The 23,798-nt window shown below is 49.9% G+C and overlaps 1 protein-coding gene across 4 annotated transcripts in view; it reads left to right on the top strand.

Moving 5' to 3' along the window:
- INSR (insulin receptor) overlaps positions 1 to 23,798 on the top strand; it is a 127,650-nt gene that overhangs the window by 59,887 nt on the left and 43,965 nt on the right. For all 4 annotated transcript variants that reach the window (XM_082732801.1, XM_082732802.1, XM_082732800.1 and 1 more), the window contains exon 3: positions 18,920 to 19,241. In XM_082732801.1, the coding sequence (XP_082588927.1) occupies positions 18,920 to 19,241 (322 nt within the window). The remainder of the gene's footprint in view (positions 1 to 18,919; positions 19,242 to 23,798) is intronic.

The following is a 23,798-nucleotide window of genomic DNA, read 5'->3' as shown; positions in this document are numbered from 1 at the left end:
GCTTAACTGACTGAGCCACCCAGGCACTTCAGAACTTCAAAATTGTAAATAAAAATGGGATCTGACCCTACTCCCTTCCCCCCAGTCTTGCTCCCGTTGAACCTTGGTTTTCATTTTGGTATTTGGTGCACCAAATTAAATTTTTGGCCTTAATTTTGGTTTTTAAAAATACTGTTAATTTTGATTTTTTGGCTTTAATTTTGATTTTTTTAATTTAAAAAAATTTTTTTTAAGATTTTATTTATTTATTTGACAGAGAGAAATCACAAGTAGATGGAGAAGCAGGCAGAGAGAGAGAGAGGGAAGCAGGCTCCCTGCTGAGCAGAGAGCCCGATGCGGGACTTGATCGCAGGACCCTGAGATCATGACCTGAGCCGAAGGCAGCGGCTTAACCCACTGAGCCACCCAGGCGCCCTTTAATTTTGATTTTTAAAAATACTTTTTGTCCTGAGGACTGTGGGCTTTGGTACCCCATTACATTTGTGCCTGAGGGGAGTGCCTCATTTGCCCTACCCTGGTCCCAGATCGGGGAGGCTGGGTCATTTTCTCAGACTGTTCTATAGATGGGGAAACTGAAGCCCATGGAGGCTGGGTTTCTATCCTGGGGTCAGAGCCAGCAAGCTGGGGCAGGGCCTTGAGCCTGAGCATTTGGACTCCAGAATCCAAACTTTTCTGGCCTTTACCTTCTTCTTGACTTCCTAACTTTGTATTTCGGGAGGCGAGGGTTTCTCCTGCTTATTTACAGGTAGGAGACACCCCTGTTTCTTTTTGGCTTTTATCTTGAATTAAATCATGGCAACATGGATTTTGTAGCACCTTGTCACTTAAGTGCTCAAACCGTCATTTTACTACCTGTGTCTTTGTTTTTTTCTTTTACTTAAAATTGTTTTATCATGGTGAATTATATATAGCGTAAAATTTACCATCTAAACCATTGTTAAGTGTACAGCTCACTGGTGTTCAGCATTCTCACACTGTCGTGCAACTACCCCCACCATCCGTCTCCAGAACTTTCCATCTCCCCAGACTGAGACTCTGTCTCCATGAAGCATGGACTCCCCACCCCTCCCCCACCTCATCCCTCCCACCATCTACCTTCTGCCTCTGTGGATGGGGCTTCTTTGGGGACCTCCTGGGAGTGGGGTCCTGCAGTATCTGTCCTTCTGTGTCTGGCTTCTGTCACCAAGCATAATGTCCCTAGGTTCATCCATATTATAGCAGGTGTCAGAATGTCCTTCCTTTTTAGAGCTGAATAATACTCCCGTGTGTGCATGTTTTTGTGTGTTTACTTACACATTTATATTTATATCTGTCTAATTGCATGTGGTTTATCTATTCAACCAATTTTTAGTTCTCTTATTTTATTTTTAGATTTAAAAATTTTTAAATTTTTAAAAAAGATTTTATTTATTTATTTGACAGACAGAGATCACAAGTAGGCGGGGGGGGGGGAGCAGGCTCCCTGCTGAGCAGAGAGCCCTATGCAGGGCTCCATCCCCAGACCCTGGCATCGTGACCTGAGCCAAAGGCAGAGGCTTTAACACATTGAGCTACCCAGGTACCCCTTCAGCCGATTTTTTTGAAAAGCGTATTATACATGCAATTGTCAACCCCCTTAAAGAGGTGCACCGGCTAAAGTAAGGTCCTTCTGCGCCTCCCCTATCCCCAGAGGCAATCACTCCTCCAAGTTTCATGTTCACCCCAGAGAGGAATTGTATGCACATGTGTGTGGACGCTGCTCACGTCTGCCTGGCCCTGTTTTTGAACGAATACACTCTCCTCACTGCTCTGTGCCTTGGCTTTCTCCCTTAATGGCATTTCTTGGAAGTCTTCTGCATCTTTTTCTTTTGTGGCCCCGTCATTTGGAAGGGACTTGTCCAGTCGGCAAGCGGTGGACATTTCCAACCCTTTGTTGTTAGAAACAGCAAAGCAAGTCGGCTGTCCTTGTACTTGAAACGGCACAGAGTTTTTTTCGAGGTGGTGCCTTCCGGAGTGCCGAGGACATCCTAGCTCTTGCTCTTGAACTGAAGGAGGGTGGGTAAAGTAGTATTCGAAGAGGGGGTGATGCAGAATGTTCTGTATTTGAGCTTGTAGGTTATTCACACGTTATTTTTATCCTCAAACCCACATGGATCTTTTATGGGGTAAAACATAACTTTTATAGACTGGATCTTGACACTTGCATACATTGAAGAGCAGAAGCTAGAGGTTTCAGGTAAATGTCTGGTTCCTTTGGGCTGTCAGGGGGGAGGTGTGAGTTATATAGTCATTGCTCCCTGCACAGTGTACTTGCAGCAACTGAGTCCTCGTTATTACCTAGGTGATGCCCGGGCACAGGTGGGTTTGCGGGCACCCCCAGGTGGGTTTCTGGGCACCCCCAGGTGTGGGCTGTTTTACCCTCAGCACTCCGCCTGGTCTCACCTGTCCCTGAGGTTGTACCCTTAACCTTGCTTGCATGCTCCATTGGAAGATTCCAGCGCAGACACGATGGCGAACAGTAGAACCCCATAAACCGGGTTTGCTTCGGTGCAGTCCTGTTGCTGAGGAACACTGGGCAAGCTGCACTCAGAAAACCGCAGCTGAACCCAGCCGCAGGGGCTTCCACGCACTCGTGCTCGTGCCTCTGGCATCAGCTGGCTCCTCCAGGCCCTCACGGGTGGCAGGTGGCATCAGCCCCACGCTCAGCCAGTCACCTACGAGGCCTCAGTCTTGCTGCCTCCAGGCTTAGGGCTGGCCCCATGCTCACTGTGGCTGGGCAGAGAGCTCCCACCCTGGGCATGTGAGGACGTTCTTAAAAGCAGGAGCCACTGTTTCATAGCTTTTACTCTTTGCTGGCTGCTGGTGTGGGACAGTGGATAAAAAACAGAGGGTCCAGCTCTCATGCAGCCTATTCTCAGTGGGCCTGGTGTTCAGGAAACACGTCCACAGACCAGTGGACAAGGTAATTTTGGGTTGCCGATAAGTCCTAGGAAGGAATGATGTCGGGGTGACAAGGCCGGCCAGGGTGAGTGGGGGCTCCATTAGGTAGAGAGGTCGGGGAGCCCCTTCGCGGGGAAGCTGCTGTGGGAGGCACTGGGGAGCAAAGCGGCTTCTAGGTGGTTGGAACTGCATGTGCAAAGGCCCTGGTGTGACCTGGTGATTTTTTTTTTTTTTTTTTAAAGGAATTGATTTGTATTGCCTGGGCTTTCAGTGCCACAAGTGAGGCCCAGAATGAACCGTAGAGCAACTCTGCGAATCGGGTGGCCTGGGTGATCTTCCATTTTACAAGAGGGGGAATGGGCTCGGAGAGATCAAGATGCTTGCCTGGGAGCCCGGAGTTGGCAGGTGGCAGACTCCACCTTGGACCTGATTCTCTGCCCCGAGCTTCTGGCCACCGGCATGCATACCCTGAGTTGATGGCCATGTGGGGCTTAAGGACAGCCCTGCCTCCCACCCCTCCATCAGACCATCTCTGTTGGCTCAGTAGCTGCGTCCTCCTCCCGTCCCAGGAGGGGTCTCTAGCTCTGGCTTTTGTGGGCCAGCACTTATCTTGGCTACTCCCCACCCCTTTTGCCCTAGAGCTGTGGCCGTTGGTTTCTCACACATGTGACAATTGTTCTCGGAAGCTAGTCAAGGTTATGATGCCCTGTGTGTGTGTGTGTGTGTGTGTGTGAGAGAGAGAGAGAGAGAGAGAGACCCCATTTTCCTAATGCAGAGTTTCTATTTGGGTACCTGCTGTTTAATTCTTCTTCTTCTTATTTTTTGGTTGCTAAGGAAAAATGCATTAATTTTTATCTTTGCATCCTGTGGAACTCTTTGTGAATAATGGGCAGCCCAGGGTAAGGGCTGCCAAGGAACAGATAGGAAGGAAATTTGGTGGGTGGGGGGGGGATGTGTGTTTGAAAACCAAGGTGCACCTTTGATCTTCAAATGCCTCGGAGGGAATCTCCAAGTGAGCTGGGAGTGAGAGCAAGGGGTGTGCCCAGGAAGGTCAAAGCCGTGCACGCAGGCAGGTCTGGCCGGTGGCTCATAGGGCATGGGCACGGTGATATCTCAGAGGGGTGGCTGTCAGTGCCTGAGAGCAGTTCCAAGAAGTGGAGGTCTATGAGCCAAGTGTGAGGTGTTTTCCTGGGGGTGTGAGGGGCAGGTCTTCACCATAAGTCTGCTTGCAAGTCCACCCTCTCCCTGCCCCCTCTCTCCCTGTCCCCTCCCCCCATTCTCAGCCAGGTCAGGGAGGCCTAGCACGGGGAGCCGCGTCTCCATTGAGACTGTGGGTTTGTTTCTCTGCAGGAAGATTTCCTTCCCCAGCCTTTCTCAGTGTCCGTGTCTCTGTGTGTGTGTGTGAGAGAGAAGGGACGCAGTTACGCATCTTGCTTTGGGTCTTACTCATTTCAAGTTTAAGCCCAAAGTCATTCAAGGCCCAAATTCCCAACCTTTCCCAGCATTCCATAATCACAGGCCTTGGGCAGGAATGTGCCCCAGAGCCCTCCAATTATGGTTTCCTTAGGAGGCTATTAAATCTCGATTTCTGAGAGGAAAATTGGGCATTCTCTGTTTTCCCTTTTAGTCTCCAGTGTTCTGCTACTGTGGGTGAGCTCTTCTAGAAGCTTCCAAGTGGTTTCAAAGGCTGTTTAGGTACCATAGGGAAGTGTGGTTAGTTTATGACGTTCTTGGGCTATAGAAAGAGCTCGTCATGGGTTCCATTGAGATCCCTGGATAATCATGTTGGCTGTTTCCTTTGGGGGAAGAAGTGAGTGTGGGGTTGATGGGAACATGGAGAGACTGGATTTGGATCCGAAAGGACCCACAGAAGTGCCTGGCGAGGACCTTCCTGTGCTGGACATGGGGGACCTGGGGAGCATGGACAGCCCCAGTGTTTTCTGCCTTGGTCGCCTGCGTGGCCTTGGGCTACCTAGCACAGGGCATGGCAATGTTTGCACTCAGGGAACCGAATGGACACAGTGATGGGTGGAGCACAGTGACAGGCTGGGTTTCCGGGGTCAGCCATCCATGCAGGGTCACCAGTGATCCCAAATCTCCGGCTGCCTCCCCTCCTCCACCCCTGCCCCATATTTAGCAGATTGAGAGTGAATGCACAAAAGTAAGGATGAACACACTTTCCCCGAGAATACGTTGGGGAGAGGGACGTGACGGTTTCTTGGGGCATATTTTAGATTTGGTCATTTAATCCATCCAATGCCTCCCAGCCAGTGCTTTGTGGGAGGTCCACTATTTTGCAGAGGAATCAGGGCTGACAGATGAGATGCCCGGTGTTGTTGCTGGTGCTAAGGACACCTGTGAACTCCTTTCTTGGGCTCAGCAAGGGGCTGGATGCTGTGCAGGACACGTTTCATGCATCATCCTGTCTGGTCCTCAGGCTCGCCCAAGCTGCTGTTACTGGTGCTTGTTGCCCGGTGTTGTTCCTGGTGCTGAGGATACCTGTGAACCCCTTTCTTGGGCTCAGCAAGGGGCTGGATGCTGTGCAGGGCATGTTTCATGCATCATCCTGTCTGGTCCTCAGGCTTGCCCAAGCTGCTGTTACTCTTCCCATGTATACCCACAGGGAAACTGAGGCACAGAACGCCAAATCCTGTGACCAGGAGATAGCATGCCTCCCCTCAAAAAAAAAACCCCAGGTCTGCCTGAAGTCATAATTCTTCGTGCTCCATATTGGGGTGCTTTGAAGCTGCGGATCCCAGGGCTGACGAGGAAGCCTCCAGAGAGCAGATTTGGACAATGCAGAATTTCTCCCCCTCCTGTTCGTGATACAGCCCCGGTTCCAGTGCTGGTGGCTGAGGGTCTGGGATGCATGGGCGACTCTGAACAGCAGCTTGATTGCATGGTGAAGACGGGGAGGGAGGCCGTGGAGACTAAGGCAAGGCAGAGGAGTCCGCCAGAAGAGGGCATTTAGCTCTCTGGCTGTTCAGGGCAAGAAAGAAAGACTATAGGGTTCACGGGAATAACCCTCTGAGGAAATTGACAGCCCCTTGTGAACTGCGTGGAGTATCAGCATCATCGGTAACTGAATGTTCTTGGTAGGTCACTAAATGTTCCCGGGCTCCCGAGCTGTTCTGTCTGTCTCCCCGAGAGGTGTGTGGAGCTGTGTCTGTTCTGTTCACCACCTTGTGTCCAGAGCTTAGCACGGTGCATGCGGCTCTGGGGGAGCACAGATCTGTGCACCGAGGGGACCCAAAGGAAGATGGTGGGAAGACTGGCAACACAATGTGTCTTGCTACCTAGTGAACTTTTTAATTAAGAAACGAGGAGTTCACAGGCAGGCAGCCTGCCTGTGAAGGTCAAAGGGGTTTCTAGGGCATCTCCACGGTGCAGAGAACAATCCACCTGTGACTAAATACTGGCTGGCGAGCGAGGGCATGGGTGTTGTTGGTCTTGGTGGGGAAGCAGTTTCTCCATGGTCGTAGCGTGCGTGCAAAAGAGCCCGGTAAGCTTTCTCTCCATCAGGAGAGAAGGTGACTTCTTTACGGTGTTGAGAAACTACGCATCTTTTTAAGATGATGCCTGGCCTCCAGGCTGATGGGAAGGCATTACTGCAGCTCTGTTTTCCTTCATGTACTTTCTCCAAGTGTTTGCCCGGACTTGGCAGCATAAACAGAGGCGGAGCCAGGAAGTGGCAGGTGTCTGGGCTGTTTGCTCAGGTAGATGAAGGGCTACAGACAGGGTCTCGAGAGTTAGTAAGTGAGGATCCAGTGGCAAAGGGGTAAAGCCATTCTTTTCTCTGGCTGAAATAAACATGGGCAGGACATAGGTTTCCCCCTAAATCAGAGAACTCCATTTCTTTTTTTTTTTTTACCCCTAATAGAACAGCAGTGTCCGAGGTAGACACACTTTCACGTCCCAAGAACAGCCATGGGGCTCTCGGCACGGAGATGACACAATGGAGCTTCTGGTCTTTGCTAGACAGAAAATAAAGCAGCCAAAACTGGCTTTAGGAACCAGCTCAATAAGGAAATAAGCTGAAAGTTTCCCTCTTTGGTCACAATGGAATTTGAACTAGGTGTCTTCTTTCTTCAAAGTAAACTTGATCCTACTTCGTGGTGTGTCTCTGCAGAAATGTAGTATGCTCTGCGGTTGACTTTTGTCCTTGAGAAATTGAGGAGATTTTCTTCATTCCTTGTCACTGTGTCTAAACTCTGTTAGCTCATGTGTGTAGAAGCTTCTAGGAAACTGGCTTCTGTTGACCTGCGTACATTCAAGACCACCGTGTACTTTGTTATTGAAAAGCCATCAGTCAGTCATGTGAGCAAGCGGACCTTTTTATGGTTGAGATTGTCCCCAGGGAAACCCTCCTCGCAATTCAGACCTTGCACGGTGACGGATTTCAAACTCTGACATTCCCCATTTCTACTTCCTTGTTCCCATGGAGGCTGCAGTTCTCACTGTCTCTGCCTCGCCCCACGAGAAAATGGTCATACCTAATTCCAAAAATGACACACAGCACTTGACCATGTGTATAGATAGCGACAGAGAAAAATATGCAAAGAGTTCATGGCAAAAGGCATTAATTATTAGGGAGTGAAAGAGAGGTTTTGCATTGTGTGAAGGGACAATCTTTAGTGAGGGCCCACAAGCATAGTATCAGACTTCAGAGAGGAAATTGGAAGAAATACCAGAAGAATTGAGAAACCCTTGGGGAACCTCAAACATAGTCTCGATCATGGAGATAAACCTCAATTAGGCAACAAGGAGTTTGGATACGATGTTTAATAAGATCATGGTAACAGAGGAGACTGAACTTTGTACTGTACAAATGATACACATTTGAAAGTACTCTTGGAATATTTAGAAAAATTAATCATCTGTTAAATCTCAAAAAAAAAAAAAAAGGAGCCCCAACACAGTCCAAAAAACACTAGCCCTAATCTTTTGCTGCAAAACGTTAAGTGGAAATTAATTTTTAAAAGCTTAACTGAACAGACATGCGAGACAAACTGTTACCATGTGATGAGGAAAAACAAAACAGAGCTCTTAACTTTGGTTAGGGAAGAGCTCAGTACTGTACGGACAGACTCTTCAGAAGGCAGTAGAGTAGATGCAGAGACAAATTCAGGGCCATAAGCGATCACCCACAGAAATCACAAAAATGACACAACAAATAATAGAACAGTTCTTTCCAGGAAGAAGGAAATGATGAATTAACAGGGACTAACTGATTTAGAAAACAAATAGAACTAACAAACTCAAGAGCTGGGTCTTTTAGAGCTATAATGCCCAATAAGGTAGCCACTGGCCACAGGAAAATTAATTGATTTGCAGTCACGTTGCCCAGATTTCCAGCGCTCAGTAGCTATAAGTGGCTAGTGAATTTGGACAGCACAGATACAGAACTTTTCTATCAATGCAGAAAGTATATAAGACAGTGCTGTTTTCCAAAGGACTTCTGAAATAATGTAACTAAGGGGGGAAAAAGGGGGTGGGAGGACAAATATTGTAGAATTAAGAATGAAAAGAGAAATGTAAAACCCAGTAAAAATTATAGACAGCTCTGGTAATACTTTTGGGAATCTTACTGAAATAATTTTACTTAGTGTTTTAAGTGCTTATTTTATTAGACTGATCAGGACCTTGTGGAAGAAATTAAGGCTGTGATTTTGCCTTCAAGAGCAGCTATGCCTGAATCTCATAAATTGCCATTGTGAATTTCCAAATAGCCTTTAAAATTTACCTTGGCTCAAGAAGCCAAAAATCTGAGTAGGGGGAAACAACTTTTAAAAAGTGACCCTTAGAGTCCCTGCCTAACACATGTATGTGTTACGTACACAAATCAAGAAAACTTGAAAAATATCCACGACAAACAAACAGGGGTCCTTACACCTCGCAAGAGTGGGTTTTAGGACCAGGCTGGGGTGGACTGAGGAGGGACTTAGCAGATGTTGTGGACTCCACATGTCAAACCCAGGTCAGGGAAGTCTGAGCACCCAGCTTCTTTGTCCGTCTTTTGTCTTAGGATTCCGCAGCCGCCCAAGTTGGAAACTGGGGAACCATCTGGGAGAGAAGTCCCAAAGGCTCCACCTCCCTAGTGGTTTCCCAAGGCAGCCTCTTCCTTCCTGTCCCTTCTGCCCTTGGCTTCCTCAGCCGTCCACCAGAGAGCTAGAAAATTGTCCCAGACATGGGTCTGATGGTGTCTTTTCTAGTCGAAGCCCTTCTTTGGTTCTTCCTGGGGTGCAGAGTCCAAGCCCCGAGGCTCCCTAACTTCCCCGTCTGCCCTGACCTCCCCTGCCTCCTTCCCCTGTACTCTGCCCTTCATCAACTCTGAACTGTTTATAGTTGCCTAAAGGCAGCTTCCGATGATTCATGCATTTGCACACACTATCCCTCCCCCATGGGGTAAAGCCAGTCACCTGATCCCCCCCCCCCATGAGCTTTATTGTATACCTACTGTGTGCATGGCTCTAGGGCTCAGCATAAGACAGGCGAGGTCCTCCTTCCTTTCATAGGGCATATCAGGAGAGGAGAGACAGTGTCTCCATTCATTTCTGCGTACCAGTGCCAAGAAGGGGGGAGATCCAGGTGGGCCACAGTGGGGAGCAGGTAAATAAAACCCAGAGAACTCCATGATGCCACACTCAGCCCCATTCTCCTTGGGAGACCTGGCTTTGAGTTTTGGAGGAGCCGTTTGCTGAGTTGGACTCAGCAAAGCTGTCTTTCTGTGCCTCAGAAGGAGATCATTGTTTTGAGTAGTAGGATTAATACCTTCCTAACTGATGTGGGTTGACCGTCCTATTCTGCAGGAGGAATGTACATTTTTAAACTGTATTCTTGGTGGGAGATGGTTAGAGATAATGCCCGTTCACTGCCTCGGTTTACTGAAATTGCAAATACACGCCGAGCACACAGGTCTGACGTTTTCAGATCTACAGGGAACACTGGCTGGAGGGCACCTCAAAAGTAGCCTGTAGATTTTCTTAAAAGTGTAATTTATGAGTATGGTCCTTGGTTTTCGGGGTGAGTGATGGGTGCAAGTCCTGGGGGTAGGGTCTGAGAGAGCTGTGCCACTCCCCCTGGCCTCCAATTTGGGGGATTTTGCTGTGTGACCCTGGAGAGCCGCTCCCCCTCTCTGGGCCCCCAGCGAGTGAAGCCTGGGGCCAGGGCGCCCCTCGGCCATCCCAGGCCCTGCCACGCGGTGACCCGATCTCCTCCCGGGCACACGTCCAGCTCGCGAGCGGCCCAAGTGGTGCAGTGGCTGCTTGGGGCGGCCCTTACACTTGGCTTCGTCTTTTCTTGAACTTTCCCCAAAGTTCCATTCTGTGCAGGCCCGTCCTGCAGGGTCTGCATCCTCGGGAGGGCCCCCCACCCCCCAGCGCGGACTGCCTGGCGGCGGTCACGGCTGGAGCACCAGTCGGGCCGACCGAGCCCCGCGCGCCTGGGGGCGGGGCCAGAGCTCCGGCAACACGCCCGTCTATTGGCTGAGCGCGAGGGCGGCGCTGCGGCCACCGCCATCACCTGGCCCAGATTCCACGGAGCGGACTGCACCTCGGGCTTTGTGCAGCGCGCGGTTGCCGCTGGCTCGAGGGGGGCGGGGCCTCGCCCGCTTTCGGCCCGCCTGCCCGTTAGGAACTATACACACGCAGATGCCTGTCACCGACCAATCCTGAGGCTGCTTTAACGGGGAGCACCCCTCCCATTCCCCCCTCCCCGCTTTTCTGGCCTGCGCGCACCGTATGTCTTCTAAGAGCTTCGCAACTCGATTCCAAATGCATCTGGAAAGCCTATCGGTTCACGCACGCGGGGGCGGCATTGTCAGGGAACCGAAGGGGGAGCTTCCCTGCTTCAAGGACACGCGTCCTTGCGGTTGTCGCTTCTCGCGGATCACCGATTGGAAAGGGCGTCTGTTGACCGCCGAGCCCTTAGAAGTTTGCCCCCGGCCTCCTCCCCACCATTAAAACACCGAGGGGAGGAATTCCCCGAGTCAGTGCTGCCCTAGCTCGGGGGCTCGGGGGCTGGGCGGGGTGCTGGGGGCTCGAACCTCAGCCGCCCCGGGACCCAGGGCGGGCGTGGGGGAGAAGGTCTGTGAACGGAAACCGAGTAAATGACTCTACAGAGTTTATAAAATTCACACTTTCAGGGAGAGCCACGGGGCCCTGTGGAGAATGTGTCTGCAAGCCCATGACGCAACTGTTCCGTTTGGAAATTTCTGGAAAGCAGTAATTTTGGGAATAATAAATCTTGAGGTCCCCCCCCCCCCCCACACACACTACAGGCTTTGGAAAGAAATGTAACAAAATGTTATTAACATATGTTGTACTCTGGAAACATAGTGGCTTCTTTCCTTTGGCTTTGTTTTGCTTTTTACCATATAGCTTCTTAATTAAGGAACACCAAACCGATTTCAACTTTAAAAAAAGGCAAAGGGGGAATAAAAAAGGTGGCTGTCTTTTTCTAAGCATGTCGTTTACAGTGCAGCCCTGTGCTAGTCTTTCCCACTGTTCTAACCTTTAAACCTTACTTTGGATTTATTTTCACCTTTTTGTTTTGATGTAGTTTTCAGGTTTACAGAAGAGTTGCGAGAATTGTATCCAGATTCATTGTTTACATCTTACTGGACTTATTTCTAAAGCATTTATTTACACGTATTATATACATATATTTGTTTTTTTTTCTTGGGTCTTTTGAGAGTCAGTTGTAGGCGTACTGGGCCTCAACTGGTAACTTTGTAGTGGCTTTCTAAGGACAAGAAAATTACCTTGCATGGCGGCAGTGCAGTGAGCAGAATCAGAAGTTAACACTGAGGCAATATTTTAATCCACGAGCTTGTGTATAAATTTTATCCCAGGAGCCAGTGTTGTCCTCATCAGTACTATATTTTCCTGGCCCTCTTCTCGATCTAAGACCACACTTCTTACTTAGTTGTTTTGACTGTCGGTTTTGTAATAAGGCAAAAATGATCGAAGAGACCATTGTATAAGCTCGCGGTGATGTCAGGCGGCTCTTACATAGTTGTACTGGGGTAGTTGGGGGTAGAATTGTATGGTTAATCAATAGTATTTTTTAATTGTCTACCAGGGGCTTTTAAAATACATATTTTCAAATAGATGTCAGTTTTTAAAAGGGTATTATACATACATAGCAAAAACCAAAAAACAAAACAAAACAAAAACCCCTACCAAATTTGCTGATATGTAAGGGTGTCCTACATACTGTCTGCTCCAAGCTCATTCCCTTCCCCAGTTTTGGGGCACATTTCTTGTGTCCCTTTCAGAGGGACGTATGTCTCATTTGTCCTTTTCTCTCCCCTCCCATCATTCCCATTTAAAGATAATAATTTCTGTACAGCAGAATCTGCCCTCTTTTGGTGTAAAGTTCTGCGAGTTTTGACTGATACGTACATTCACATAACCACCACCTTTGTCAAGATACGGAATGGTTCCATCATCCCCTGCCCCCATCCCCCGCCCAGATCCTCTAGACCCTTTTCCAGCTCCTCCTCAGTTCCAGCCCAGGGATGTGTCCACTGCCCGGACAGTTTTGGCTTTTCCAAGATATCATGTAAATGGAATCATAAAGCACGTAAGACTGGCTTCTTGCACTCAGGACAAAGTGTTTGAAATTCATCCGCATTTTGTGGTTGTTAACACTTAGGTGACTGCTCAGTGGGGTTCCTTGTGTGCAGGTATAATGTTTATCCATTCTCCACTCCGGGGACAATTGGATTGTTTCCTGTGTTGGGTGATTATGAATGTAGCCACTATAAACATTTAAGTACAGGTTTTTGTATGAACACCCGTGACTTATTTGTTTTCCATGTCACCTGAGTAAACCCCTAGGCTGTGTGGTAAGGACAAGAAGGGCATGTTTAACTTTATAAGAAACGACCAAACTTTTCTAAACCAGCGGCTGTGTTCTGCCTTTCCCGCTGTTTGGGTCTTTCCTTTCTCTACAAAGGACTTCTGTTCTGTAGACATTGCCCTGCCTCTTGCTTGTTTCACTTAATTGCTACCTTGGAAATGATTCCAACATCAGCGTGCATGGAGCTACATTCTTTTTTGCAGCTGCAGAATATTCCACGCCTCGATCCCCCGTAATTTATTCACTTGGACCTCTAGGTTGTTTCCAGTCCTTTGCTGTTATAAACCCAGCGGGTAATGTCCTGTAGGGTGAAGATGACCCTTGTCCAGATATCTGTGTACACAGAGTCTCTCTTGTCTGCAGGGTGATTCCTAGTAGAAGACCTAGTGGGTCAAGTTGCATTTGCCTCCTTTGCTTTGAGTCACCTCTTCTTAAGTAATTTCTGGAGATCTCCCTCTAGGGGAGGCATCATTGGGGGCGGGGAACATCACACTTACTCCAGAGGGTCCAACCAGAGGATTCGGACATAGCTGCCACCCCCCCCCCCACCCCCATACTCCATGGAGTTATTTAGAGTTCAATTATCAATCTTCTCAACAGGGCATAATGGGAAAGCCTTTTGAGGTCAAGTTTCAGGAAGGTTGTGGCTGCTTCTGCTAGTGTAACTGAAGGCCAGGGGCTTGGGAACCTTTAGGGAGAAGAGAGAGGGAACTGGGGCCAGCAGTCCAAAGTAGCTTGTGGGGGAGAGAGAGTGGGATGGACGAGGGACTTGTGTGTTTGGAAGAGGAAGGACTGGTGCGTGTTGTCTCTGGAAGGTCTGGGTGGGTGGATGTTTCTTACACAGCTTGCACTTGTCCCGGGAAAGTGAGCAGCCCCTGGACTGCTTGGCAGTTTCTCAAAGAGACTGCCATTGTCTTTGGCAGAAACAGCCTGGGCGGTGGCCCTTTGAGCGTGAGCTTCTGGGACTGCGTCTAGGTCTGGGACTCGGTCAGTGTCTGTGAGAGGGGGCCAGTGGAGGAGCATGGGGAGAGGAAAGCCCTCCATCTGGTCCTTTTCATCTTGCAGAACCTGTGGTTTTCATTATTCCTCCCGGGGAGGGGTGGGGGCCGGTGGCTGGCCCAGTGGCATTTCTATTAAATAAGATGAAGTACTTGGAAACAGAATGGGAGACACCCGGAGGTGGCTTATCATGATCAGAGCATAGTCTGCAAAAGTTAAAAACACAACTTTTACGTAAAAGGAAAAAAAAAAAAAGCCAGCAAAAGAACACTCATCAACACATTTCTTTTAACTCTTTAGTAAGGGGACCCGCAGGATGGCAAAGCCAAAGGGTTTGCTGTCACTGAATCAGGATTGCAAAGTTCGATACAGGGCTGTTTAATGCCCTCTGGGGCCACAACACTGCCATTTCTGGGAGGTTGTGTCTTCTGGTGGATAAAAATCATTTACAGTGTGTCCATCTATGAGATGACATCGGACTCCCTGGGAATCTAGGCGCTGGTAGGAATAGTAACTCGATCCCGGGTATGTTTCCCTGAGCAGGGACTGGCCAGCCATCCAGCCCCTTGCCTGCTTCTCTTAAAGTTTTATCGGGCACAGCCGCGCCTGTGTGTATGCGCACGTGCACGTATCTTCTTTGGGGCTGCTTTGTGACCCTTCGCAGAAAAAGCTGGCCAGGGGCTCTGCTGGGGAATGAGATGACTCTTAGGTGGGCTCCAGCATAAAATTGGAAACTCCTGTTGTCAGCTTCCAGGCCCTGTATGCAAGTGTTGAGTATTTTTTCTTGGCATTGTCTAGGCCGGAAGGCTTATGTGTTTGGGAAGTTTTTGTTGGGTCTTTGCTATTGCTACTTTTGAACTCAAGGGCTGACCCTCAGACACAGCTCCAGCCCAGGAAATAGAGCCCTTCCTGTTCTCACATAAGCCTTCCCAGAGGGTCGGGTCTTTGTGGGTCCTAGATAATTGTCTGCCTTAAATATTGCTTCCTGCCATTGAGCCTCCGCCCTTGGTCCCTGCAGACCGATCATTCATAACAACGACGATCATAATAATAGGACCAGTAGTAGCCAACTTAGAGCAAACCTGCACCTTGATCAAAGGATCCTGTGCTGGGGCACCTGCATGGTGGTTGAGCATTGGGCTCTTGATCTTGGCTCATGTCTTAAATCTCAGGGTTGCAAGTTTGAGCCCCACGTTGGGCTCCGTGCTAGGCGCCAGTCTGCCTAATTAAAAAAAAAAAAAAAAACAGAACAAACAACCTCCCCCCTACCTCCCAAGAATCCAGTGCTTTATCTGCATCATCTTGTTGAGTTAGGAGACGTTAAGGGACCATTATCTCCATTTTACAAACCAAAAAACTGAGGCTGTTGCTTCTTTAAGGAAATCTTTATGGTGTGCCTGTTGAGTGGTGGGTGCCGCATTGCCCAAGCTGAGGGCAGATCGCTTCTTCCTTGATGCGTGGACCCTGTGGATGGCCACAGTGATTCTTTATATCCGGAATAATCAGATTCAGAGCCCAGAGATCTAGGGGTTCGCTTTGGCCCTGCTGCTTCTCAAAAGGCCTGTGGTTCTGCTTCTGTGAAATACGTCCTTATGCATCTACTCCTCTACTCCTTACTCCTAACCCTGCTGGAGTCTTCTTTGGAATTAAGTGAGAATCTAATGGCCTCTATGTAATCCCTAAAAAACCTCCACGGAGGGGCGCCTGGGTGGCTCAGTGGGTTAAGCCGCTGCCTTCGGCTCAGGTCATGATCTCAGGATCCTGGGATCGAGTCCCGCATCGGGCTCTCTGCTCAGCAGGGTGTCTGCTTCCCTCTCTCTCTCTCTCTGCCTGCCTCTCCATCTACTTGTGATTTCTCTCTGTCAAATAAATACATAAAATCTTTAAAATGCAAACTATTTAAAAAAAAAAAAAAACAACCTACACGGACCTTCTCCCATCACCTGCCATGCTCCTCTTATAGCTGCTTTGTTCTGTCTGGGTCCATGGCGTAAAAAATCAGAATATGCACCATGCACAGATGCTCCAGGTTTTGCATTTGTGTGTAGATTTTCATGGTATTTGTGGAGCACCTGTAACTGGGGGTTGGATTGTGGGTGCATCCTTGAGCCAGTGGCTAAAAATGGGGTACTTGGACGTACTCCAGAGTCATTCCTTTTCCTCCTCTCTAATCAGAGGTGTCCCTACGAAACTCCAGCTGGTGCTGGTGCACGCCCCGTCTTAGGAGTGGGTGTCCTAGGAGCCGGTGCTGTGAATGGTGCAGACACAGCCTGTCCTCCAGCCTTCCCTCTAGACAGATGGTCAACAAACAGCCAGAGTAATTTTTGAGAATGATAAATACTATAGGAAAAATGTAATCAGATAATGTGTTAGAACATGATTGAGCTGGGGGGCAGTGACTTCCAGTGGGGAGGTCAGGGAAGGTCTTTCTAAGGTGCTGGGACCTGAAGGACAAGAAGGAGCCAGTCATGGGAGGACAGTGGGGAGGGCACTCCCGCCAGCTGGAACAGCAGATGCAAAGGTCCTGAGGTAGAAGTGTGTGTGTGTGTGTGTGTGTGTCATGTGAGCAGCAGTGGGGGGTGGGATTGGGGAGCAGGAAGAAGACCCAGATGGCTGCTGCCTGGGGTTGGGAGAAGGACTCCAAGAGGCTAGACCACAAGAGACCTCTGGGCCTTGTTAAGGAGTTTACTCTCATTCTCTAATCCTCTGGTGTCCAATGCAAGAACCAGTAGCTACCAGTGGCTGGTGAAATTAAAACTGGAATACAAAGAAAGGTTCAGTTCCTCAGGAGAAATTGCAACCATTGTGTCCTCTTGGTGGGAAAGTAAAATGGCGCAGCCACTGTGGAGAACAGTATGGCGGCTCCTCAAAAAATTAAAAAGAGAATTACCATCTGATTTGATAGTTCTGCTTGGGTGTACACGCAGAAGAATTGAAAGCTGGGTCTTGAAGGTCTTCATGTATCCATGGTCTTAACGGCATTATTTGCCATGCCATAGAGGTGAAAGCAAGGCACTTGCCAGTTGGTGGATAAATGAATAAATAAAATGTGGCATATACACACCGTCGAATGCTATTCAGCCTTAAAAAGGAAAGAAATTCAGACACCTGCTACAGCACGGATGGATCTTGAAGACCTTATACTCTGTGAAACAAACCAGTAACAAAAAGACCAATAGTACATCATTTCACTCCCAGGAGGTCCCCAGACTGGATGGTGGGAGCCAGACACTGGGTGGGTCTTGGGGAGTCAGTGTTTTTTGTGTGTGTGTGTGTGTGTGTGTGTGTGTGTGTGTTTAAAGATTTTATTTATTTATTTGACAAACAGAGATCACAAGTAGGCAGAGAGGCAGGCAGAGAGAGGGGGGAATCAGGGTCCCCGCTGAGCAGAGAGCCTGATGCAGGACTCGGTACCAGGACCCTGAGACCATGATCTGAGCTGAAGGCAGAGGCTTTAACCCGCTGAGCCACCCAGGTTCCCCGGGGAATCAGTGTTTTAAGAGAGACAGAGTTTCGGTCTGGGAAGATGTGAAAGTTCTGGAGATGGGTGGTGGGGATGGGTGCGGGACAGTGTGAGTATACTTTGTACCGCTGAGCTGTGCCCTTAAAAATGGCTAAGATGGTCAATTTTATGCTTCGTGTATTTTGCCACGATTAAAAAAAATTAGTTCCTCATTGCGTTAACCACACACAAGAGCCACAGGGGAGAAGTGGCTGCTGTGTTGGACAGCGCAGCTGGAGAACGGTCCTGTCCTCGCAGCAAGTTCATCAGGCGGCGCTGCTCCTGTGTGAATGTGGCTCCAGGCGCCCCTTCTGTTTCCTGGAGCCAGTTTTGGGGGCCCAAAGTTGGTGCAGCAAAGCGCCTGAGGGCTTGGGGTCAGTAGCACCCCCAGCTTCCGGGCTGTGTTTCAAGCCGTGGTTTCAGCCATGCAGAGAGCATGAGCGAAGAAAGCAACTCCCAGAACAAGCAGTGCCACGGCCAAGGTCTGTCCGGCCTCAGGGAAGCCATTTGTCCATGGACAGATTTGCTGACAGCCTGGACAGGGAGGCCTGATGCTGAGGGACCAAAATCAAGGGGTGATCAGGAAGGGATGAGTAGTGAGACGTGGGGAGAAAGGGGATGGGTCACAAGCTGTTGCCGGAACTCGGGGCAGAGTCCAGCATTTGGTGGACAGTTCATTGCGGGGGACCAGAAGCTCCCCTAGCCACAAGATCAAAGGGAAGCCTCTGGTGTCCCCATCGGCGGGACCTTCTGTTTTCTTCCTGTTCGTTATCTCCTTCAGGTTGCAGCAGACACGTCCCCTCCCCTCACTTCCAGCCCCGTGCTGTGTGGCTTATATGATTGCGCCAGTTTAAGTAATGAACCTGCCTCCTCCATTGGACCCTGTGCTCCGGAAGGAGGGGCTGTGGCCACCTTGTTCCTTGTTCCTTGGCTGAAGCCAAGATCGGGGCAATCAGATGTCCGTTGAAGTGACAAATGATGTTAGGGTAACTTGCTCCACCTTCTCATACCATGGTTTCCCCATCTGTAACACAGAGGCAGCGGCCCTAACGCTGTCTGTGTACACGGATACCGCAGAAGCCCGCTAGAACAAGCTTGCGAGACCTGACCGTCGGGTTTTCAGGGCATTTGTCAACCAGCTATTAAAGAAGCGTTATGAAATGTACGTGATACAGACTTACCGTGAACAAATCACCTTAAAAACAAAAGCAATAAATATTCAGAACTCACCGCTTCTGATCGCCTCCTACGTTTTTCGATTAGGCTCTTGGGTTATTTGCTACTATTGTAGCCATCTGGTGGAGAGGCTGCTGAAGGCTGGGCTGCTCCGTGTCTCTCATCAGCTCCCCGTCTCTCATCAGCTCCCCGTTGAGCAGCATTTTGTTGGTAGCTTTGGATGGCCTGAGGAGGGGGTGTTTACACCACGGCGATGTGCAGGAGCCGTGAGTCAGAGCCTGTCTGCCTGCCTCCCCGGAGTGGTCTTACACAGTTGCGAGCACACCGCTGGCGGGGGGTAGTGGGGCTGACTTGGGTTAACAGTCACGCCTGGCGTGGAGCGAGTACGGTAGAAGGGAGACCGTTGCTGGTTTTCTTTTGCCGGCCATCGCTGACTGGCTGTCTCCTCTCTCCCTCCAGTCTGTCCCACCATCTGCAAGTCTCACGGCTGCACCTCGGAGGGCCTCTGCTGCCACAGCGAGTGCTTAGGCAATTGCTCCGAGCCCGACGACCCCACCAAGTGCGTGGCCTGTCGCAACTTCTACCTGGACGGCAGGTGCGTGGAGACCTGCCCGCCCCCGTACTATCACTTCCAGGACTGGCGCTGCGTGAACTTCAGCTTTTGCCAGGACCTGCACAACAAATGCAAGAACTCCCGGAGGCAGGGCTGCCACCAGTACGTCATTCACAACAACAAGTGCATCCCCGAGTGCCCCTCTGGTTACACGATGAATTCCAGCAAGTGAGTCCGGGGTGCAGCTTCTGGGAGGGTGGGGGGAGGCACGGAGGGGGCGGGCGGCATCTGCTAAAACTGTGTGAAAAACTAGAGCTAACTGGCATCGAGTGAGGAGGCGGCTGCCGAGTAGTGATCTGCTTGGGTCTGTCGGAGGCTGTCTCTGCCTCCTGGTTTGGTCCTGGCCTTTGGAACAGGGAGTCGACGAGAGAGTGAGTATTTTCCCATCTTCTGCACCATTTTTTTTTTTTTCCTGCACCATTTTTAAAAGTTTTTTCTGTGCTTAGCTTGGGGGAGCAGAAGACAGAAAGGCAGGAGTCCTTGGTTCCCCCCCCTTTGCATGTACAGGACTTTGCCCAGCTAAGTTACAGCTGAGGGCAGAGCTGAGTTTTTTAGGTTTTCTGCCTGCTGGAGCCACTTAGTATGGGGAGATTAGCCTGGAGCACAGGGAGGAAGAGATTCCGGAATGTTCCAGACTCTTCCCAGGACTTTGGTGCACTTTGAAGGACAGCACCGTCCAGCCATTCCCTAGTGTTCGGGTGAGGAATACGGTGTGAGTCAGATTTCCTACACACATCACAGGCTTTTTGTTCACGTTGTTAAGCTTTTTAGATGAGCTATTTCGGTGTCTCAGGGCTGTAACCAAGTTTGAAAAAAATCTGTTTCCTGGTTTTTGTGTTGAGGGTTTGGGGAAAAAAAAAATAAAAAAAAAAAGCAACCCACCCCACGAAACAACAACAACAACAAAAAAAAACAAATCAGAAACAGACGCACGTCAAGGGCCTTGAGCTGATCTGCTTACGTAAAAAAATCTTCCTCTGCGGACTTGAGAATTAGCCAAGCGAACGTGTTCTGGTGGGAAATTTTATTTCCCCGGGTAGAGTGGGTGGGAAGGAAAACAATCTTTATTTCGGTTCCTATGAGCCTCTCTCTGAGTGTTTGTGAAACCTGCAAGTACAACATGTTTTGTTTTACTTGTTTTTGATAAAACCTATCAAGTGGCTTTGTTGACCAAAAATAGGCTTCTATAAATCAGAGCCTTTTTTTTTTTTCCTTTTTTTTTTTTTCCTTTTCCTGGCTAGTTTTATCAGTCAGGTTGGGAAAATGACCATATTCCTTTTGATTCATTTCTGTTTTTTGTTTTTTCTCCATGTTTGAAATAAAACATGGATATTAACGTCTTCCGGCGAGATGTTTGTTTAAAAGACACTGGCTTTAAATAAAAGGTATTTTTTTCCCCCTTGACCGTAACTGAGACCTGAGATGGAGAGGAGATTTCTTTGATGTGCTTGCTGACGGGACAGCGGCCCCCCGAACCCAAACCCCGGGAAGCGGGCAGCCCGTCCTGTGATGTCTGGGACCTTTACTGAGGGAAGAAAGGCAAAGTGAGGAATGCCAGTTAGAACTTGCCATAGCAATATTTCACTTTGTTGGTTAAAAAAACAAAACAAAAACAAAACAAAAAAAAACCAACCAAAAAAAACCCCCAAAAACCCCCCAAAACAAACACTAGCTTTTCCTTCCAAAGCTTTTCTTCCAGAGCTTTTATTTGCTGAAAGACTTTAGTGCTCTCATTTTCTAATGTGGTTTGATACCAAATAGAACCAGATAGGTTTATCTGGGAAATGGTTTCTGATGGTTTTGGAACAGAGGTCTGGGAAGCCATGTGATTTCGTTAGAAAGCTTCACTATCTGGGGTGACTTAGGTTCCTGGTGGGAGCACCGGGGTGCTCTTTCCTGGAATGAGGAGGGCTTGCTCTGTGGGATGAATGTTAGAGTGTGGTGGGGGTGGGGCATCCCTCAACCCCCCCACCCCTGACCACCGAATGATCTTCGCCTGCCATACAGCTCCCAGCTGAAAAGCCCGTTCTCTATATTTGACTGCCCCGTCTGAATGAACGTGCAGCCACTCCTTGGCACATCGCACAGTTTTCACTCTTTTCCCAGCATTTACTGCTAATTGCTGTCTTAAGTGCCTTCACCGCCTGACTGTACGTTTCACAGTGTATCGGTGAGCTCTGTCTGTGTAACAGACCTCCCAACACTTAGTGACTCGAGACAACACTCATTTCTGATTTGTAATGATTTCCGGGGTTGACCGGTGGTTTGTCCAGCCTGCGCTGCACCGAGCCTCTCCTATCTCGACTGGGCGGCCGAGGCCTCTCCCAGTGTGGTTTCTTAGCCCAGCAGCCAGCCCGAGGGCCTGCCCCAGTGTGCACGTACTTTTCCCCTCTGCTTTAAATTTGTTAACGTCCCATTGGCCAAAGCAAGTCACGTGGGCAAGCCCAGATTCTCTGAATGGGGAGTACCCGCACTTCTTGTCGGGATGGGCTGCAGACAACTTGTGGCCTTGTCATCTCCCACGGGGAAAGTAGTTCGCCTGTTTCCTTCACTCATATATGCCTGCGGCTTAGGATGGGCGCTGGCAAAGGGCCAGATAGTAAATATTTTCAGCTCTGAGGGCCATATGGCCTCTGTTGCAGCTATGCAGCTCAGCCCCTATAGGGCAAGAGAACCATAGATGATACGTCAACCAGTGGGCGCGGCTGGGCTCCTGCGTAATGGTATTTACAAAGACAGGTGGCTGGCCAGATCTGGCCTGCAGGGCCATCGTTGGCCGATCCCTGGCCTAGAGTATCACCTGTCACCTTACAGGTGCTCTGGGAGTTATTTGCAGAATCAACAAAAGAACCCAAACATTGGGTCCCTGTTCCATTTCCGCGCCAGCTGTTCTAATGTCAGCCGGGTGTCTGGGGGGCAGTTCGGACCCCAGCCACCCAGAGTGAGCATCGGGCTGTGCCCTCCACAGTCCAGTGCTCGCTCCAGATGCCAGCATGCTTCGGAGTACCCGGGCCACCCACACTTCTCCTCGGCTGGCTATACATGTAGGGGTTCTCACATATCCTTTTCAGGTTCAGTAATTTGCTAGAACAGGTCACAGTACTTAAAAAAAAAAAAAATCCCATACCATTCTGTCAGTCCCGAGCCCGTTGATGGTAGCACCCTTGGTTAGGGACGCGGGCAGGGGTCGGCCAGGAGGTACACGTCGCTCATGGAGAGCTCCAGACGTTTCCCCGTCAGGGCCCCTGTTTATCGCTGGGCCGGCCCTTGTGGTTCTTCCTATGATCACTTGACGCACTTCAGCAAAGACTATCTGGGAACTTAGAGAAACGAGGGCGATGACTCATGGGTCCTCACCAGAGGGCACACGGAGCCTCGGGGGCCACACAGCGAGGTCACAGGGAAGGAGAGAGAGAGAGAGAGAGAGAGAGAACCTGCGGCTCTGCCTTTGCTAGGACCCGAGGGCGGGTGTCCACAGTTTTGTGGGTTCGCCCTTTCCTGGTGAATTTAAAGTATAAGAAGAGGAATTGGAGTGGGAGGGAGACGTGGGGTCCCTCGGGCAGTCAACCATCTAGGCCCCCAGAGCTTTCTCAAAGAGGGGGCTTCGGGGGCGGGGCAGCCGAGTTCCATATCTGGCGTGTGGCTCGGGGCCGGGTCTTCCTGCTGACGGAACGTTGATTCCAGCGGGACGTTGAGAATCAGAGCTGGTCAGTGTCAGGCACTGACCCTGCACACATTCCCATCCTTAATTACCGCGAAGATGCCCAGCTCTGCCCCGTGGAAACTTCACGGAGCCAGTGTCCAGAATTTCCTCTGGGCTCTCATTACAGAGCTGTGACCTGGGGACTTCTTGACCATGTGATTGAACGCCTGTTTTCAGTGGCTGAAAAACCCACAGATCGGATCCTACCTTTGGTCTTCTGGGTGACCGGACCCCATCCTGCAGCTACACAGGGACCCCCCCCCACCCCACGCTGTCCCCTCGGTAGCATAACAAAGGGGCTCCCACCTCTCAAGGAATGCCAAGGGCCTTTGAAGCTCTGTGCCAGGACCTAGGACTGCTGTCACCAAGGTCATTCTGAAGAATCGGATATGCCAGGGGTGTGTGACTGACAACAGTAGCAGCAGTGATACCGCTAGTGAAAAGTGATCATCAGAGCAAGGACTGGTGATTCTTGTTCTGTACGTGCCACGTGGTTTAGACGGTTTCTCCCCTTGGGAAGTTTGATAAAACCCTCTCTGGACTGACTTGGGTGCGTGCCCACCACCTCTGAATCCCTGGGGATGGGTGGAAGGTGGTGTCCAGCCTGGCCTGGATCCTGTAGTCTTGCCTGGACCTTGGAGTGCTGTGCTAGCCAAGAACCCACCCCCTTCAAGGACCACTGGCTATGGTCAGCAGAGCCAGAGGCTGCGCCCGTCAGACACTGTCCTGTGCCAGGCTGTGTTACAGGTGTGGGCACATCGTACCCCACGCAACAGTAAGCACCTGGTCTCCTTGGGAGCGGCGGCCGCAGTTCTGCCCTGTGGGGGCAGCCCCACCATGGTACGGGGCAGTGGAAATCCTCCGAAAGGCCCATCAGCTTGGAACAGTTCCCATCACGTGATAACAGCCAAGTCTCATCCCTTCGGTGTGATGGCACAAGTCCTGCCTCTTCGGGGTAGAACAGGATCCTCCTGGGGGTGCAGAGTGAATCCCATTACTTTGGGGTATGCGGGACCCCCGTT

Source organism: Mustela nivalis (assembly GCF_964662115.1).
Source record: "Mustela nivalis genome assembly, chromosome: 1".
Lineage (NCBI taxonomy): Eukaryota > Metazoa > Chordata > Mammalia > Carnivora > Mustelidae > Mustela > Mustela nivalis.
This window is presented reverse-complemented; position numbering and strand designations above follow the sequence as displayed.